Source organism: Oncorhynchus mykiss, chromosome 12 (assembly GCF_013265735.2).
Source record: "Oncorhynchus mykiss isolate Arlee chromosome 12, USDA_OmykA_1.1, whole genome shotgun sequence".
Classification (NCBI taxonomy): domain Eukaryota; kingdom Metazoa; phylum Chordata; class Actinopteri; order Salmoniformes; family Salmonidae; genus Oncorhynchus; species Oncorhynchus mykiss.
Genome location: NC_048576.1, coordinates 73,693,775 through 73,713,337, shown reverse-complemented (window position 1 = coordinate 73,713,337; position 19,563 = coordinate 73,693,775). Strand labels below are relative to the sequence as shown.

The 19,563-nt window shown below is 44.3% G+C and overlaps 2 protein-coding genes across 3 annotated transcripts in view; one reads left to right on the top strand and one right to left on the bottom strand.

Annotated features, from left to right (window-relative positions):
* The window catches only part of LOC110538432 (KN motif and ankyrin repeat domain-containing protein 2), a 30,325-nt gene extending 16,516 nt beyond the window's left edge, over window positions 1-13,809 (top strand). For both annotated transcript variants that reach the window (XM_021625262.2, XM_036938359.1), the window contains 11 exons: window positions 4,209-4,278; window positions 4,726-6,177; window positions 6,487-6,699; window positions 6,795-6,909; window positions 6,995-7,735; window positions 7,871-7,958; window positions 8,232-8,451; window positions 8,719-8,861; window positions 10,869-11,069; window positions 11,369-11,467; window positions 11,589-13,809. In XM_021625262.2, the coding sequence (XP_021480937.2) occupies window positions 4,239-4,278; window positions 4,726-6,177; window positions 6,487-6,699; window positions 6,795-6,909; window positions 6,995-7,735; window positions 7,871-7,958; window positions 8,232-8,451; window positions 8,719-8,861; window positions 10,869-11,069; window positions 11,369-11,467; window positions 11,589-11,645 (3,369 nt within the window). In that variant the 5' untranslated portion in view covers window positions 4,209-4,238 and the 3' untranslated portion in view covers window positions 11,646-13,809. The remainder of the gene's footprint in view (window positions 1-4,208; window positions 4,279-4,725; window positions 6,178-6,486; window positions 6,700-6,794; window positions 6,910-6,994; window positions 7,736-7,870; window positions 7,959-8,231; window positions 8,452-8,718; window positions 8,862-10,868; window positions 11,070-11,368; window positions 11,468-11,588) is intronic.
* Window positions 13,810-18,017: 4,208 nt separating this feature from the next.
* On the bottom strand, window positions 18,018-18,914 carry LOC118937735 (hemoglobin embryonic subunit alpha-like). Its single transcript, XM_036938357.1, has 3 exons — window positions 18,753-18,914; window positions 18,437-18,644; window positions 18,018-18,250 (listed from the first exon to the last, which is right to left on the bottom strand). Exons 1-3 carry the CDS (start codon window positions 18,845-18,847, stop codon window positions 18,122-18,124), a joined length of 432 nt encoding a protein of 143 aa, XP_036794252.1. The 5' UTR covers window positions 18,848-18,914; the 3' UTR covers window positions 18,018-18,121.
* Between the last annotated feature and the right edge of the window lie 649 nt (window positions 18,915-19,563).

Here is a 19,563-nt window from a genome sequence, read left to right as displayed (position 1 = left end):
ACACGCCACCTTCCTGTTCTCTCTCAATGACACACACGCCACCTTCCTGTTCTCTGTCAATGACACACACACACCACCTTCCTGTTCTCTGTCAATGACACACACACACACACACACCACCTTCCTGTTCTCTCTCAATGACACACACACACACGCCACCTTCCTGTTCTCTCTCAATGACACACACACACACGCCACCTTCCTGTTCTCTGTCAATGACACACACACACCACCTTCCTGTTCTCTGTCAATGACACACACACACACACACCACCTTCCTGTTCTCTCTCAATGACACACACACACGCCACCTTCCTGTACTCTCTCAATGACACACACGCCACCTTCCTGTTCTCTCTCAATGACACACACACACACGCCACCTTCCTGTTCTCTCTCAATGACACACACACACACACACACACACACCTCCTTCCTGTACTCTCTCAATGACACACACACACACCACCTTCCTGTACTCTCTCAATGACACACACACACACCACCTTCCTATTCTCTGTCAATGACAAACACACACCACCTTCCTGTTCTCTGTCAATGACACACACACACCACCTTCCTGTTCTCTCTCAATGACACACACACACGCCACCTTCCTGTTCTCTCTCAATGACACACACACACACGCCACCTTCCTGTTTTCTCTCAATGACACACACACACACACCACCTTCCTGTACTCTCTCAATGACACACACACACACACGCCACCTTCCTGATCTCTCTCAATGACACACACACACACCACCGTCCTGTACTCTCTCAATGACACACACACACACACACGCCACCTTCCTGTACTCTCTCAATGACACACACACAAACACACACCACCTTCCTGTACTCTCTCAATGCCACACACTTCACCTTCCTGTACTCTCTCAATGACACACACACACACACACACGCCACTTTCCTGTTCTCTCTCAATGACACACACACGCCACCTTCCTGTACTCTCTCAATGACACACACGCCACCTTCCTGTACTCTCTCAATGACACACACGCCACCTTCCTGTACTCTCTCAATGACACACACGCCACCTTCCTGTACTCTCTCAATGACACACACACCACCTTCCTGTACTCTCTCAATGACACACACACACACACACACACACACACACACACACACGCCACCTTTCTGTTCTCTCTCAATGACACACACACACACACACACGCCACCTTCCTGTACTCTCTCAATGACACACACGCCACCTTCCTGTACTCTCTCAATGACACACACACACACACACACACACGCGCCACCTTCCTGTTCTCTCTCAATGACACACACATACACACACACACACACACGCCACCTTCCTGTACTCTCTAAATGACACACACGCCACCTTCCTGTACTCTCTCAATGACACACACACACACACACCACCTACCTGTACTCTCTCAATGACACACACACACACACACACACGCGCCACCTTCCTGTACTCTCTCAATGCCACACACCTCACCTTCCTGTACTCTCTCAATGACACACACACACACACACACACACGCCACTTTCCTGTTCTCTCTCAATGACACACACACACACACCACCTTCCTGTACTCTCTCAATGACACACACGCCACCTTCCTGTACTCTGTCAATGACACACACGCCACCTTCCTGTACTCTCTCAATGACACACACACCACCTTCCTGTACTCTCTCAATGACACACACACACACACACACACACACACACACACACGCCACCTTCCTGTTCTCTCTCAATGACACACACACACACACGCCACCTTCCTGTACTCTCTCAATGACACACACGCCACCTTCCTGTACTCTCTCAATGACACACACACACACACACACACACACGCCACCTTCCTGTTCTCTCTCAATGACACACACACACACACACACACACACACACACGCCACCTTCCTGTACTCTCTCAATGGCACACACACACACGCCACCTTCCTGTTCTCTCTCAATGACACACACACTCACATGGGATATTTCAGATACGCTCACATAAGCATTTATACTGTACTCATACCAGGAAATACACATTGAACGTTAAATCTCAGAAGGCATTCGATTTGTTGCAACTTCTTTGATACTAACACTACATGTCCTTCTATCATTTTGCAGAGGTCACATTTGATCTTATCAACGTTTTGTTGATCATATCAAATTGTTTGCATTCTTTGTTTCTGTGTGTGTGTGTGTGGGGGGGGGGGTTGTGTGGGCACGTGAGCATGTGCGTACGTGAGCGTGTGCGTATCTGTGTGTGTGTGTTTGCATGGGAGTGCATGTCTGTGTTTGTGGCCATATCAGTGTGAGAAAGACAGAGATAGGGAGAGCTACAATATACAGAGAAATTCGGGCTTCAAAAATACCACGTCAATTTAGTCAATGTTTCCAAGTGCCCTACTTTCCCTGAAACGGGCAAGAGCATAAACAGGCGCTGACGAGAGTCATGAGATTAGAGGGAGGGAGAGGACGAGCGAGGGGAGAGACAGAAATTGAAATGAGCCGAGAGAGACTCATTTCTTGCTGATGGAACAGAACATAAAACTGGGCATTAACTAAGTATGCCCTGAAAACAAACTCAATTTGGGTCCAAACTGTTGATGTCTGTTTTACAGATTCAGCTGGTGAGGCTCCAGTGTCTAATGCAAGAGATGTAATGCTGAAAAAGTGAATCCCCAGTTCTCACAAATTAATGACCTAGAAAGTTAATATTTATCGGCTGGGGAGACACACGGAATCAGAGATCCCTCATTGTGGGCCGTATGTCATCGCTGGCAGCATGTCACTTTCCTCTTGCCACAAGCGAACAGAAACTGCAAAGGGTGTCAGAAAAATAGCTTGGCCATCACTATTAACTTCCAAACAGAAATGTTAGTACACCAATAGCAAGACATCCAGTAGGCGAATAGAAAGAAAGTTCACAACAACATGAATTATGCATTGGTTTTCTCAGTGTCGATCCCAGTGTGCATTTGGTCATTGTTTTGATTGTGTTTAATGTGGGGAATGTACTATCCTGGGTTGAGTGTATTGAAGCAAGCAGAGGGGGAAGGGGGATGAGGGGAGACAGTGGTCAGCTGAAATCTCTTTATCGTCAGCTGACGAGTAGAGGGGGAGAGAATGAAAAAGGAGGGGGGGGGGGAGACAGAGGGAACAGAGAGGGGAAAATAAATGGAAAAAGAGTGGGAGAGAAAGAAAGGGCGAGAGTGTCTGTAAACCCTAAATCGAGAACCTCTGTTAGTGTTCACAAACGATTCCTAATAAGGCTGTAACTGGCCTCCAACCTCTCTCTCCTGGAATAAGCTGCCAGGAAACTTTCCCTTCTAACTCTTCTCCTCCGCGGAATATTAGAACCAGAAACAAACAAAAGGTGAACTATCGAGCAGAAAGATGTACTATCGAGCAGAAAGATGTACTATCGAGCAGAAAGATGTACTATCGAGCAGAAAGATGTACTATCGAGCAGAAAGATGTACTATCGAGCAGAAAGATGTACTATCGAGCAGAAAGATGTACTATCGAGCAGAAAGATGTACCATCAAGCAGAAATATGTACTATCGAGCAGAAAGAACATAAGCAGGCAGAAAAGCAGAGAAATGGCTAATATATGTTAAATATATCACACAGAGAGATTCTTAGGGACATACACAAGATGTTAGATATAGCCGACCCACCATATGACCATCCTACAGTATGACCAATTAAACTCTCAGGCCACCCCAACAAAGAAGCAGTATATTGACCAAAACAAACCCAGCTTACACTACTCCGCCCTCGTGAGAGAGACTTCAATTACAAGGTTTGTCATTGTGACCCTACACTCTTAGAAACAAGGGTTCCAAAAGGGTTCTTCGGCTGTCCACACAGGAGAACCTTTTTTGGTTCCAGGTATAACCCTTTTTGGTTCCATGGAGAACCCTCTGTAGAAATTTTTACCTGTAGCCAAAAATGTTTCTTCAACAGGTTCTCCTATGGGGATAACCAAAGAACCCTTTAAGGTTCAATATTTTTTTTCCACTGGCCTTACCCATGCTGGTGTATCTATGGTATCCCCCCTTTGTGTACAATGTATTGGCAAATATCTTACAGTGGGTCGCTCCATTAGGAGTAGTTCTTCTGACGATGTTGTGGAAGTGTTTGATAGGTTTGTATGAATGTGTCTCTCTCTCCCCCCCAGGTGAGGTTTTGTGGGTAAACGTGTGACATCATGGCTCAGGTGCTGCACATGGACCCCAGCTTCCCAGGAGGTAGGGTCCTAACTCTACTCTTTCTATTTCTTAACATCATAATACTGAATCATCTTCCACAAACTATCATGTGAGTGAATAATCTATTTCTCATGTAGGGACTGTTTCCCAGACACAGATTAAGACCAAAAAGTCATTTCATTGGAGTTTCTCCCTTTGGCATGCTTTTCAGTCCAGGATTGAACTTAATCGGCCTTGGCCTGAAGTGTTTAACATCTAGAATAAGATCAACCTAAACTCTTTAGATACCTTAAACCGATCAAGGTCTGGCTATAACCGACTCCTTTATTTATCAAACTTTGTTTCTACCTAATTTGTGTAGCTACTATTAGAGTGCATACCCAAACACTCCGTATCCTCGAGAGATGATGCTATTTTCTGAAGTCTGAGTCCGAGATTAGATGGCAGATTTCCGCTTGTTTTAACTCTATTTCCTGTTCCCTGCAGGGAAGCTTACCCCGTCCGCACCCCCCTCCCTGCATGGGAAGGAGCAGGAGGCGCCCTACTCTGTGGAGACCCCCTACGGCTACCGTCTGGACCTAGACTTCCTCAAGTATGTCAACGACATTGAGAAGGGAAACACCATCAAGAAGGTCCCCGGTCAGCGCCGGCCCCGCTACGGGTCTCTCCCCCGGGGGTACGGCTACACAGGCTCCTGGTGGACCTCCACAGAGTCCCTGTGCTCCAACACCAGCCAGGACAGTCGCCAATCATCCTTCTCCTACTGCGCCCCGGGCTACCACCCACACAACTCCCACTCCCACTCCCAGAGGCCCAGCTTCAGCACGGCCCGGGTGGAGAAGACCCTGCTGGACGCCCGCAGGAAGTTGGAGGAAGAGAAAGAAGGGGGCCCCAGGAGGTTCTCCAGCACACTTGGTAGCATGCACAACAGCATGGCCGGATCCACCACCTCCCTGAGCAGTGCTCACAGCTACAACCGCACCCATGGAGCAGGAACGGGCTCCTTCACCCCCATGAGCTCCGGCCTGTCCACGCCCGTGTCGCCCACCCCGGCCCACCTGCAGAATGTAAGAGAGCAGATGGCGGTGGCTCTGAGGAAGATCCGGGAGCTGGAGGAGCAGGTGAAGACCATCCCCGTGCTACAGGTGAAGATCTCTGTGCTGCAGGAGGAGAAGAGGCAGCTAAGCGTCCAGCTGAAGAGCCAGAAGTTTCTGGGACACACCCTTGGCTTCGGCAGAGTGGGCCGGCCCCGAGGGGAGCTCTACATCGACATCCCAGAGGAGGAGGTGAGCTCTGGAGCTGGAGCCACCACCAGGGTTGCAGCAGGGCCTCTGTCCCCCACCACCCCCACCACCCCTGAGGGCTCCAGGCCGCAGGCAGACTCAGGCTGTGAGATTGAGGACACAGTGATCGTGGGTGGATCGCGGCCGGCTGGGCAGAGGGAAGTGCGTACCATTGGGGTGGGACCAGAGGAGGCGAGGGGCAGCCAGCAGGTGGATGTGGGCATTGGGGTGCAGGAGCAGGACCTGGGGCTGGTGCCGGAGACAGAGGCCCTGAAGAGCCAGGTGGGCCAGCTGGAGGGCCAGCTGAAGAGTACAATGCAGGAGCTGCAGGCTGCCCAGCAGCAGGTGCAGGCAGCTAAGAGGGAGAGGCAGGCTCAGGCCCCCCAGGCAAACCACTCGGTCAGGGCCACCAGTCTGAGCTGGCAGGAGCAGCAGGGACACAGCCTGCAAACGGTAGTCAGCTTTACCCAGCAGCCCCATCATCGGGCACAGAGGACTGTGGGAATCCAGGTGTACACGCTGGAGCAACCAGCCACTGTGGTGGGGGTGGGCACGTTGCTCCGAGCAGAGGGGTGCAGCTCCCCCTCCCTCCCTCCAGGTGGTACAGTCCTGGAGGGAACCCACAGAGGACATGCACAGGCCCTGGGCCCAGAGGGTAGGTCTGACTTCAGTGATAAGTTACAAGTGATATCAAATTAAATGAAGTAGGTTTAAATGGGGTGGCAGGTAGTCTAGTGGTTAAGAGCGTTGGGCCAGTAACCTAAAGGTCACTGGTTCAAATCCATGAGTCGACTAGATGAAAGATGATGTCGATGTGCCCCTGAGCAAGGCATTTACCTCTATATGCTCCTGTAAAATGTACAAATGTTTTCTATAACAATGAGTTGTTAGGTTGAAAAACCATGTGTTTTCTTTGATTGTTGATCCCTTCCATCTTTTGTCCTCTTCCTTTCCATTCCTCCAGATGCAGCTGTTGAGCTGCCCATCGCCATCTCCTCCAAACAGGTCCGAGAGGTCCTAAGAAGTGAGCTGTCCACCTCTGTGCCTGTCACTAATCCTGCCATCGCCATTGATACCATTGGTAATCAGATGGCTTTGCTGCATCTGAAGGAAGGAGAGACACCCCAGCACACTGCCATAAACACCGTCCAGTCTCAAGAAGACCCATCAAAGCCAGGTAGCTATGGACCGTACGACTCCTTACCTCCTTACCTCCCGCTAACTGTCCCTGACGTAACATAACATTGTGGCAACATTGGGTCTTCTCTCCAGCTGCAGCAGCCTCTCCCCAGACCGCCCTGAGGTCCATTATGAAACGTAAGGCAGAAGGAGAACCTGGCTCTCCATCCACCAAGAAGAACCTGCAGTTCACTGGAGTCAATGGAGGGTACGTGTGTTATTGATAGGGTATGACATTGTTTACGTGTAACAGCGTGAGTTGACGTGTGTGATAGATCAGTTCTGTCCTGCAGGTATGAGTCCACCTCGTCAGACGACAGTAGCAGTGAGAGTTCAGAGGAGAGTGATGCCAGTGAATATCATGAGACCACAGAGAAACTCCCAGAAGCACCAGAGTCTGCAGCGGGACGGCACCAGCAAGCAGCAGCAGTCCCAGTCTCCTCCACAAGGCTAGAGCATGTCACCCCGCTCCCAGCCACTACCGTCCAACCACCAGCCTGCGAACCTGCCTCTGAGCGGAGCACCAGCCAATCAGCAACCGTAAGCATAGGACTGCAGCATGTAGCCACCTTATCACCAGCCTTGAACACTGCCGTGCAACAATGTGCCTCTGACTCTGCCCCCACTGAGACTACCTACCCGTCTCCAGCCAATGACTGTGTCCGTCAGGGGAGTATTGTCCAATCATCGGTCCCAGACCCCATCCCTCAGGAGTGTACCTCCATAAATACTAGCACTGAACCCACTACACCTGAGCAGTGCACCGTGCAACCAGCTGCTACCTGTTCTGCACCCCCCAAGCCACCCAGATGCCAACCAGAAGCCACTAACCCGGAAGTAAAGCAGGGTGTCACCCAATCAAATACCACTGATGTCACCAAATCACAAACTACTGACCTCGCCCCTCAGCATTGGGCCACCCAATCATCAGCTACTGAACAAAGCTCCCAGCAGAGGAGAGTCCAGTCACCAGCCTCGACACCAACACCTGGAAACGCCCCAAGTGCTACTGGAGCAGCCAATCAAGAAACCAGGTAAACCAGCACAACCATTTAAAAACTCTAATCAGTAGATTCGTCATTCCATGAATGATCTCAAGTGCACTATGATATTGTGTATGTGTGTGTGTGTGTGTTAGAATTTGCTGTGTTTTCTTTCATCTCTGTCAGACTGGAGTTCAGTGAGAGCCTGATGGCATCTCTCCATGCCCTGCAGAAAGCCCTGGGTGAACCAAATGCTTTCAGCCAGCAAGCAGCAGTATGCAATTCTCTTTTACTCTGCCCACCATGCCAGTTTAGATGACTTCATCTGTGACTTGTCATTTCATATAGTCACTTCCTACATGATTGGGTTCATGTAACCGACAGGGATTTGAACTCGGGTCTCCTGCACTTTACAAGACTGGGTTATCCCATTAAGCTAAAGCAGTCAGGCCTACATTCATCTGTGTATCATAAACAGTGTGAGTTACTTTGACCAGTCCTGTCTGGTTGTTAGTCTGAGACCGGTCTCTGTGATTTCCCTCCCCAGAGGACAGCCTACACCACGGTGCTCCAGGAGTGGCTTCGTGTGTCCTGTCACAAGGCAGCTGACACTGCCATGGTCAGGGCCTATATGGATACCTTCTCCTCCGTCTCCCCACAGCTGCTGAAGTTTGTGGTCAATATGGCTGACGGCAACGGCAACACGGCCCTGCACTACACCGTCTCCCACTCCAACTTCCCTGTGGTCAAGCTGCTGCTGGACACTGGTGAGTGACTGGGGGATGTGTGTGTTTACAGACAAGAGAATAGTGGTTTACTTTTATGGTGGACAAGTAAGTGTTTGGTTTGTTTGTACAGTACATGGATCAGCACTGTATGAATGTGTATATCTAACACAGACTTGTGGTCTGCCTCAGAGCCATAGATACCATTGACTGTATGTATAACCTTGATGTACTGCATGACTGTTAGTGGAATGGCTTAGGGATATAACTCCCATAATAAATGTGTCCTGGTCACTCTCTCCCTGTCAGGCCTGTGCAACGCTGACAAGCAGAACAAAGCCGGGTACACAGCCATCATGCTGACAGCTCTGGCTGCCTTCCACTCTGACAGTGACCTTCACACGGTCCTGCAGCTGCTGCGCACAGGGGACGTGAATGCCAAAGCTAGCCAGGTACACTATGCCCCCTGCTGGACAGCTGGCCTCCCTGCACACAGCCAAGCTCAGGCAGACCCGATGACATCCCTCCCGAGCCCCTGACAGAATGGCTTTTTCAGCTACTTCAGTTAGATGGCTCCTTTGCATGTATGTTGCTGATAACTCCACATTGTATCTATGTTCTGATGGAATTAAAATTCTCAAAGGGTTATGTTGGGCCAGGACATGTCTTTTCTTGCCTCCGATGGTTTTGTAATTTTGTGTAAGAAAAACTTACTGTTGGTGTTAGGCCAGCTCTTATACAGTGCCTTGCGAAAGTATTCGGCCCCCTTGAACTTTGCGACCTTTTGCCACATTTCAGGCTTCAAACATAAAGATATAAAACTGTATTTTTTTGTGAAGAATCAACAAGAAGTGGGACACAATCATGAAGTGGAACGACATTTATTGGATATTTCAAACTTTTTTAACAAATCAAAAACTGAAAAATTGGGCGTGCAAAATTATTCAGCCCCCTTAAGTTAATACTTTGTAGCGCCACCTTTTGCTGCGATTACAGCTGTAAGTCGCTTGGGGTATGTCTCTATCAGTTTTGCACATCGAGAGACTGAATTTTTTTCGCATTCCTCCTTGCAAAACAGCTCGAGCTCAGTGAGGTTGGATGGAGAGCATTTGTGAACAGCAGTTTTCAGTTCTTTCCACAGATTCTCGATTGGATTCAGGTCTGGACTTTGACTTGGCCATTCTAACACCTGGATATGTTTATTTTTTAACCATTCCATTGTAGATTTTGCTTTATGTTTTATATCATTGTCTTGTTGGAAGACAAATCTCCGTCCCAGTCTCAAGTCTTTTGCAGACTCCATCAGGTTTTCTTCCAGAATGGTCCTGTATTTGGCTCCATCCATCTTCCCATCAATTTTAACCATCTTCCCTGTCCCTGCTGAAGAAAAGCAGGCCCAACCCATGATGCTGCCACCACCATGTTTGACAGTGGGGATGGTGTGTTCAGCTGTGTTGCTTTTACGCCAAACACAACGTTTTGCATTGTTGCCAAAAAGTTCAATTTTGGTTTCATCTGACCAGAGCACCTTCTTCCACATGTTTGGTGTGTCTCCCAGGTGGCTTGTGGCAAACTTTAAACAACACTTTTTATGGATATCTTTAAGAAATGGCTTTCTTCTTGCCACTCTTCCATAAAGGCCAGATTTGTGCAATATACAAATGATTGTTGTCCTATGGACAGAGTCTCCCATCTCAGCTGTAGATCTCTGCAGTTCATCCAGAGTGATCATGGGCCTCTTGGCTGCATCTCTGATCAGTCTTCTCCTTGTATGAGCTGAAAGTTTAGAGGGACGGCCAGGTCTTGGTAGATTTGCAGTGGTCTGATACTCCTTCCATTTCAATATTATCGCTTGCACAGTGCTCCTTGGGATGTTTAAAGCTTGGGAAATCTTTTTGTATCCAAATCCGGCTTTAAACTTCTTCACAACAGTATCTCGGACCTGCCTGGTGTGTTCCTTGTTCTTCATGATGCTCTCTGCGCTTTTAACGGACCTCTGAGACTATCACAGTGCAGGTGCATTTATACGGAGACTTGATTACACACAGGTGGATTGTATTTATCATCATTAGTCATTTAGGTCAACATTGGATCATTCAGAGATCCTCACTGAACTTCTGGAAAGAGTTTGCTGCACTGAAAGTAAAGGGGCTGAATAATTTTGCACGCCCAATTTTTCAGTTTTTGATTTGTTAAAAAAGTTTGAAATATCCAATAAATGTCGTTCCACTTCATGATTGTGTCCCACTTGTTGTTGATTCTTCACAAAAAAATACAGTTTTATATCTTTATGTTTGAAGCCTGAAATGTGGAAAAAGGTCGCAAAGTTCAAGGGGGCCGAATACTTTCGCAAGGCACTGTAACTACTGCCTGGAGTTTTTCCAGGTCAGAAGGTGTCACGGTCAGGAGACTGGTAAAACTCGTGGCCTTCCTAACGGGTAACTGTTGTATGTTGTTAGGCGGGTCAGACGGCGTTGATGCTGGCAGTGAGTCACGGGCGAGGGGACATGGTACGGGCGCTGCTCTCCTGCGGGGCACAGGTCAACATCCGCGACGACGACGGCTCCACGGCGCTCATGTGTGCCTGCGAGCACGGCCACGTCGACATCGTGCGTCAGCTGCTGTCTGTGCCAGGCTGTGATGTCACCCTCACTGATAACGTGAGTCAACAAACCTTCTCCCAAACTTCTAGGATTTTACATAGCATTTTACTAGTGGTTTTCCCACCCCGTTTTCCCTACTCTCTAACAGCATCTGTGAGTCTCCCATGTCAATACAGTGTCTTTGACTGTTTGTTTTCTATTTTCTCTTCTGTCTCTGTCTCTCTATTTTGCTCTCGGCGGTGCAGCTGTGTGCACCAGCTCCCAACCCTGTCTCTCAGCCTGACCTACTTTGTCTTGCCTTTCTCACCCTCTCTCTCTTTGGCAACCCAACCTATGGTTATCTCTCTCTCCACTAGGATGGCAGTTCAGCCCTGTCCATAGCCCTGGAGGCCAGTCAGAATGACATCGCTGTGCTTCTCTACGCTCACCTCAACTTCGCCAAGCCTCCTTCCCCTGTAAGTGTTGTCAAACAGAGAATTTCCGTTAACATTTGAACAAAAACCAACACACAGCACAACACACACTCATTTGTGGGTGCATCAGGTGACGATTTATAAATGTTGTTTTACCCTCAAGGTATCACCAAAGTCTCCTCTTTTGGGATCTTCTCCCCCCTCTGGTGAAACAAAGTGACCACACTGTAAGATACCTTTTGGAGAATTTAGCAGCACCTCTTCAACCAGCTCCTCAACCATTCCACCACAAGTGTTGATATCTGTGTATATGTGTGTGTGTGTGAGTGTCTGTGTGTATTTGTGTGTGGGAGAGTGATTGTAATGGTCTTTTTCCTCTTCTCTCTGTCTGTTCTCTCTGTATGTACTGTATGTGCACGTCGGCATGAAACCCAGCACTTGACACGATCCTAGCGCATCTTTCCTTTCAACGGAAAAGGAATTCAGCGTGATGCTTTACTCACATGTAGTTGTTTACGCACAAGAGTCTGTTTTTTGTTGTTAGTGTCGGTTGAAATCAATCTCCGATAATATTCACATGTCAGAATAAGCCGTTCCCCTTGTAACAGCTCAACACACAAACTCAACTCAGCAATAATCCCACTTACATTCATTTTGTGTCTTTTATTGCCACTAGATAAGCAAGATTGTATTACTTTACCGTAGTTCATTATTGTCGCTTATTTTTTTGTTTCCGTTGAATTTGCTACTTATTACTGTTCCAGCAATATATGTAATTCTATCTATCATTGATAATCGATCAGTTGCAGTGACACAGTAGGAATATGTTGTGTCTCATCACAATCATTTATGGAATGCATAAAGTCACCCATATCACTGTAAAATGATTAATTGACCCATATCATTCTAAAACTACAAAATCACCCATTCATTCTAAAATACACACATATCTCTCTGAAGTGTCCTTTATCAATTGTATCAGTCAGCTGATTGGTGCTAAAACAATTCTGACACAGGACTCCAGTTTAATTCCGTACAATAGATTGAGATTTTTACACAACCTTTATTTACCCTAGAGTATTTTTGATAGTGTCTTTTTATTCAATTCAAATTTCACATAGGTAACGGTATGGATCTCCAACACTTATGACAGATGACAAACTTTGCACACAGCATTGCTACTTTAGATGTCAGACAGCTAGCTGTGGTAAGGCCTACAGCACCCTTATCAGGATACTGTTGTTTTAAATTATGGTCTTACTGGCTAACTTCCAACCACATTTTAGTCGTTGTAACGGTTAACAATTTTTTCTGAATTTTTATCCAAAGATCTTCCCCTCATAACAAACTCTTTTGTTACACTGTATGTTGTGGTGATCAGTCTGAGTGTAAATAGAATAATATGTGTTGACCAGACAGATAATTCTCGACAAAATATTTGGTAGCAGCAACATTATCGTTGAGGTCAATAACAGTTGTAATGTTCCTGAGAAGGCAACTAGAAATGGTAGCTACTCTAACTCTCCAATAAAGGTACTACATTTCTCAAATGAAAGATTGTTTATTTTCTTGAATAAAGGTTTTATGAGTGGTTTTACTGAGGGAAGGAGTGACGTGGGGTGTTTGGGTACTGACTAGGGTGTGTAAGGTGGTAGGCAAGGTTCAAATTCCTGTTCAGTGGGCACCCTTTTTGGATTGGTTGGTAACTAGAAAGTGACAGAATGGACTATGGAGCTAATGAAGAATTTGCATTGTAATATAGGTATACCAAAATTATAATAATATATGACATTATTCTACAGTAGTAGTGATGCATAAAATTATAATTTAAAAATGATTGAAGTCCAGAATACAGAAATACACTGAGTATACCAAACATTAAGGACATCTTCCTAATGTGGAGTTGCCTCACCCTCTAAATGGCACACATACACAGTCATGTCTCAATTGTCTCAAGGCCTGAAAATCCTTCTTTAACCCTTCTCCTCCCCTTCGTCTACACTGATTGAAGTGGATTTAACAGGGGACATCAAAAAGGGATCATAGACTGACCAGGTGAATCCAGCTAAAAGCTGTCATGGAAAGAGCAGGTGTTCTTAATATTTTGTATACTCATTGATGTCTCAATTAGGATTTGTCTTTAAGTCATCCCCTTCACCTTTAATACAGGATTTCCTTCGCAATTAGATTTTATAACGTTTTATATTTGTTTTACAATCGTTTTTATACATTTATATTTGTATTACTTGTTCACAACTATAGGTTTACCTTCTGGCACATTTTGTTTTTGTTATTTTGCCTTCTGTAATATGCTCAGTTTGTATTTTTCCCCATTTGGTTTTATGGTATTTGGATTAAAATAATAAATCAGCCTTCATCGTAAATCGTCTCTGTGTGTGTTTCTAGTAACAGTCGAAACTGGACCAATCTCTCTGATTAGAATAAGGCCTTCTTGAATCTTCAATACAACGTGGATGATACTGTAATTTATAATACATTCCAAGACAATGTTATTCTGCCCTTACATAGGCTATTAGCCTAATCCGTGAAACTAATAATCATAATCATAATCTCATAATCACAATCACCTCTGCAGTGGGTATTGAACAGGACCTTGCACGCAATTAACGTTTGGAAAGGAGTTTGAATAGAGCATTTCTCGAGCCAGCTGTAGCCTAATTGTGCATGATTTGACCAACAGAGCGCGCTGTTGCATTTAGTGTATTTGTAGATTTCTTGGGCACGCCGCGCACGCTGTCATGTCTGCAGCAGACCAGCAGAGGACGCTGGGAAATTGTATTTGTGTTGGAGACCAAACTATTGTTTCCCCAATTTCCCTCAAAAACAACAAAAACAAAACCATCAAAAGGGAAGACTTTGGCAAATAACCCAAATCCAATGCGCAATGCTTAGGCTGACAAAAACCCCTTCTCAAAATCAAATCGCCTGCTGCCAATGCCATCAACATTATAAACACTTGAATCTGGTCTATTAATTACCTCATGCATTAGAAATGTTCCATTACGATTTCCAATTGTATGCCTATTGTATGTGACATAGGCCTATTGTAATGTGACATAGGCCTATTGTAATGTGACATAGGCCTATTGTAATGTGACATAGGCCTATTGTATGTGACTTTGGCCTATTGTATGTGACATAGGCCTATTGTAAACTAAAGTTGTAAGTTATTAACATGTTCGTCTTGATTTGGCTATGTCGCGAAGAATATAGATTTTGCCTCCGAAGAATCAATCATATTTTACATTTTGACACAGTTGACCCCATTGATTGATTGGTTTTGATTGATTTACTGGTCTATTGATATGATGTCGATTTTAAAAAGTTATGTGAAATTACGAAATGTACCTTCATTGTGATACAAACAGTTGTTTAAATAAGTGAAACTAACGCATTGATGAAATTGAGACTGTATGGCCAATGAATGCCCCATGTATGGCCCATGGTACAAACAGGATAATGACAATCAGCATGACTTTCTTACAAAAAGGTAAAATGTTCAGAATGTGCCTATATATGCCATTAATAGCCAATTGACCTCAAACAAGGAAAGTGACTCTGATGTCGCAGGGCATACTATCCCGGAAATATTCTCTGAATCGAAGTACATGCATACCATCCCAGTGCCACGCTAACTGAGCGACTAGGGTGGAACCAGAACACTGTGATAAAACTGACGCATGTTTCCTTTGAGATAAGCAGAGACAAAGATAGATGCCCTTTCTCAATATGCACCCCACCTCTTGTTAGAGCACCAAATCGTCCAAATATGAGCTCACTGCTAGACAAGTTTAAATTCACATTATTTCCAATTGTGTGTTCGTTTTATAGGCCTATATACAGTACCAGTCAAACGTTTGGACACACCTACTCATTCAAGGGTTTTTATTTATTTTTACAATTTTGTAGAATAATAGTGAAGACAAACTATGAAATAACACATATGCAATCATGTAGTAACGAAAAAAGTGTTAAACAAATCAAAATATATTTTATATTTGAGATTCCTCAAAGTAGCCACCCTTGTGGCATGGTAGGGGTGATGTACAGATGATAGCCCTATTTAAATGACCAAGCCCATATTCTGTCAAGAACAGCTCAAACAAGCAAAGATAAGACACAAAGGTCAATCAATGTGGAACATTTCCAGAACTTTGAAAGTTTCCTCATGTGCAGTCAAACCCATCAAGTGCTGCGGATGTGTAGATCCCACCGTGAAGTTTGGAGGAGGATGTGTGGGGTTGCTTTGCTGGTGACACTGTTTGTGATTCAGATTTAAAGGCACACTTAACCATCATGGCTACCACAGCATTCTGCAGCAATATACCATCCCATCTGGTTTTGGCTTAGTGGGACTATCATTTGTTTTTCAACAGGAAAATGACCCAACACACCTCCAGGCTGTGTAAGGGCTAGTTGAACAAGAACGAAAGTGATGGAGTGCTGCATCAGATGACCTGGCCTCCACCAAATTGAAATGGATTGGGATGAGTTGGACCGCAGAGGGAAGGAAAAGCAGCCAACAAGTGCTTAGTATGTATGGGAATTGCTTCAAGACTGTTGGAAAAGCATTCCAGGTGAAGCTGTATGAGTGAATGTGACAGGTAGCCTAGTGGTTAGAGTGTTGGGCCAGTATCCAAAAGGTTGCTGTATCGAATCCCCGATCTGTCGTTCTGCCCCTGAACAAGGCAGTTAACCCACTGTTCCCCGGTAGGCTGTCATTGTAAATAATAATTTGTTCTTATTAACTTACTTGCCTAGTTAAATAAAGGTTACAAAAATTGAAAAATGCTAAGAGTGTGCAAAGCTGTCATCAAGGCAAAGGGTGGCTATTTGAAGAATCTCAAATATAAAATATATTTTGGGATTTGTTTAACACTTTTTTTGGTTGCAACATGATTCCATATGTGTTATTTCATAGTTTTGCTGTCTTCACTATTATTCTACAATGTAGGAAAATAGTAAAAATATAGAAAAACTCTTGAATGTGTAGGCGTGTCCAAACTTTTGACTGATACTGTTTATGCAAATTCTGCCTACCCGAGGCAAATAAAAGTTGACCTGGGCAACATGATTGACTACCTTACTTTTCCTGCAGACGTGTATTAGAAAACAAGGAACGTTTTGATATAATTACTATAACATAATACTGATGAATGTATTGATTATTCAGTTGATTAGAATTCGTTGCTGCATGTGATATTTGACCAAATATACTCTCTCTCGTGACCCCAGCGTCAAAGAGAGGTTTCTCAATCTCACTTAGGCCAAAGGCATAAGAGTTAAAGTAGGCTTGGCTACATTTTCTAATGGCTCCTATTTTACTGCCCCCTCAAACAGAATGAAGTGAAGAGCATGGACGTGTGCTCAACAATATATTTTATTATTCATACAAAATGTATTCTATAATAAAATATATATGTGTATTCCACTATAGAACATGTCTTTAGTTGTACTGTCTGCCTAGCGCAGAGATGTCCACGGTCAGGAACTTCTGCCAGGCCGCTTGGACGTCTGGCGTGAAGCCGCGCCTCATCTGGGAGGCCAGAACAACGGTGAGGCAGTCGCCCAGCAGCTGGGAGAAGGAAACGATTGAAACGTTAATCATTTATTTGCAATAGCAGTATCCTCTTTGTCAGGAATTGTGAAAAACTGAGTTTAAATGAATCGATTTTGGGAATTAATAATATATACCCATTGATTCTTAAAGAATATAACTTGTAAAGACCTCATGAGCTCAGTTCAACTGTCGTACCCCATCAGAACCCAAAATATAAGCTTGTTTTACTCTTTTACTCTGTTAGTAAACCATTGACATGTAAACAGACACTGCATAGCCTCAAAACATGGTTAAAACTATAATTTTGATATCATGGATACTCAGTCCTTGCATCCATAGCTCTGTCTAGGATTTTGAGAGTGGTCACATCTCTCTATGCCCATCCCTCAGCTTTTTACCAAAACAGACCATGACTACTTTGTCATTGTTTCAACTAAGGATTCTAGCTTTATCCAGATCAACATGAGATACATTTTTGTTTATTAATAACAATAAATCAGTTAGTCAAAAGAACCCTATAAAATACAAAATACATTTATCAGAGGCACCTCCTGTCCTTGACAACTTTGAGTTTAGGACATTTTATAAATACTATCAATCCATTCATAATATATACATAGTCCTTAATTAGCCTAATTATATAATATATATTACTTTGTTATATTAAATCGTTTTTTCCATTTTGTTGATGTGGTCCTATGTCAAATAGTTTGTTCAATCTTGTTTATCAATAGAAAGTTCTAAGCGAGCCATTTGATTGATCTATAGGCTACTATTTCAACTTTGTTCCCCTTCTCTGATTTCATTTATTTACTTCTAAACTTTTACTGCTAAGTTCTAAGGACCGCTTTGTGTGGAAATGTTTTGCATATAGTTTCCATTTTCTTTATTAATACCTTTTTGACTTTCGATGTCTTTCAGACTTGCAAACAGCAACTTATTTAATCATATCAGGTCCTGTGCTCTACAAAACAACGAATTAAAAACCAAAGTAAAGACCAAAAAACGTAATTATGTGCGATTTAACATTTAATTATATTTTACAACAATACAGAGCTGAGCACAGTGCTGATCAATGCTGCAATCCGTCTGGTCTGATGCCTTCTGTCCACATCTTATCGGTACTTCTCAGACAGAGCCCGGCCCACCGCTGCCAGGAACTTGTCCATGGCCACATGAGCTTCGGGGTTGAAATCATTGGGGAACAAGATAGCCAGCACCACCAAGATGTTGTGGGACAGGATCTACAGGACGAAAGGAATGAACATTAGTACACTACGTGTTTTAATATGATATTTTATTTAATAATCTACGTTGTCCATTTTACTGTAAAGAGTACCCGATATATTTTAAATGCATTTTAACGACACATTTTAATTTGGTGTCAACGGTAAACAAATTATTATAAATAATGCTGTGACTGTCCTGACCTTGAAGTTGGCGGGATCGACACGCAGCTTGAAGGCATGCAGCTCGCTGAGGGCGAGGAGACCTGCGCTGATGTCGTCGATGCTGGCCACGGCTAAACTGATGCCTCCCATGATGGTCCCACCGTGCTTCCTGACTGGGGCAGAGCCGGGGCTCAGGTCCTTCCAGTGGGAGAAGTAGGTCTTGGTCTGGGGGTACACAACCAGCGTCCTGCACCGGAAGAAAAAAACATGTCAAGAAAGATGGAATGCTAACACAAAAACAGTCTACATTTTTCTTCAAAAACAGCTATAATATTAGCAGCACGACAGCCATTACCTAGACAGAGCATCGCAGCCGATGTCCTCAGCCTTACCGGCCACCTTAGCCCAGAAGGCCTTGACCATTTTCTTGTCCTTAGCGGTGAGACTCATGGTTGTAGTTAAAGACGATGCTGGAGTAGAAGTTCAGTGATGAGCTCTTACAAACCAATACTTTTTATATTAGCCGCGAGCCCCACCCAATGCAGACCCACCTCCAAGATAAACAAGATACAACATGCCTTTTGTTAATGTTCAATAGGCACAATCCCTCTCAAGTTATTACATTTCTGTTTATTTTACTGGACAAAAGCACAAGTTGGTACAATCCTCCATACAAGACTTACAAAGACATTGTTAGCACCTTCTGAGCAGCACACAATATCAAACATAAAACACACAGGGTAGAGATGGATAAAAAAAATATAGATATATACATGATTATGACAGTCATTGAAGTCCACGAAGTTTTTAGTATTAGAGATGTGTTGAGAGGTTTTTTAATGCTGGTAGTTTTCACAAGGGAGTCAGTAATTTCCATATTTTATTTCAGTACAAAATAATTCAATATTCGTTAATTTATTTATCACTCTGGCTTTATGGTATTTAACCAATAAAGAGAAGTCTAATTGTATTGTCATTAGCTAAATTGCTTGTATCATAAGTAAGAAATAGAAGCCTGTATTCAGAAATATGGAGAAGTTGACAGTAGAGATGCATTACCCCCAAATAGACTGGAATAGTGCAACTATAAAAATAAATATTAAATGGGGTCGACCTTACTAGCACAGAATGAACATAGAGGTGAAGTATCAATTCATTTGTTTAGA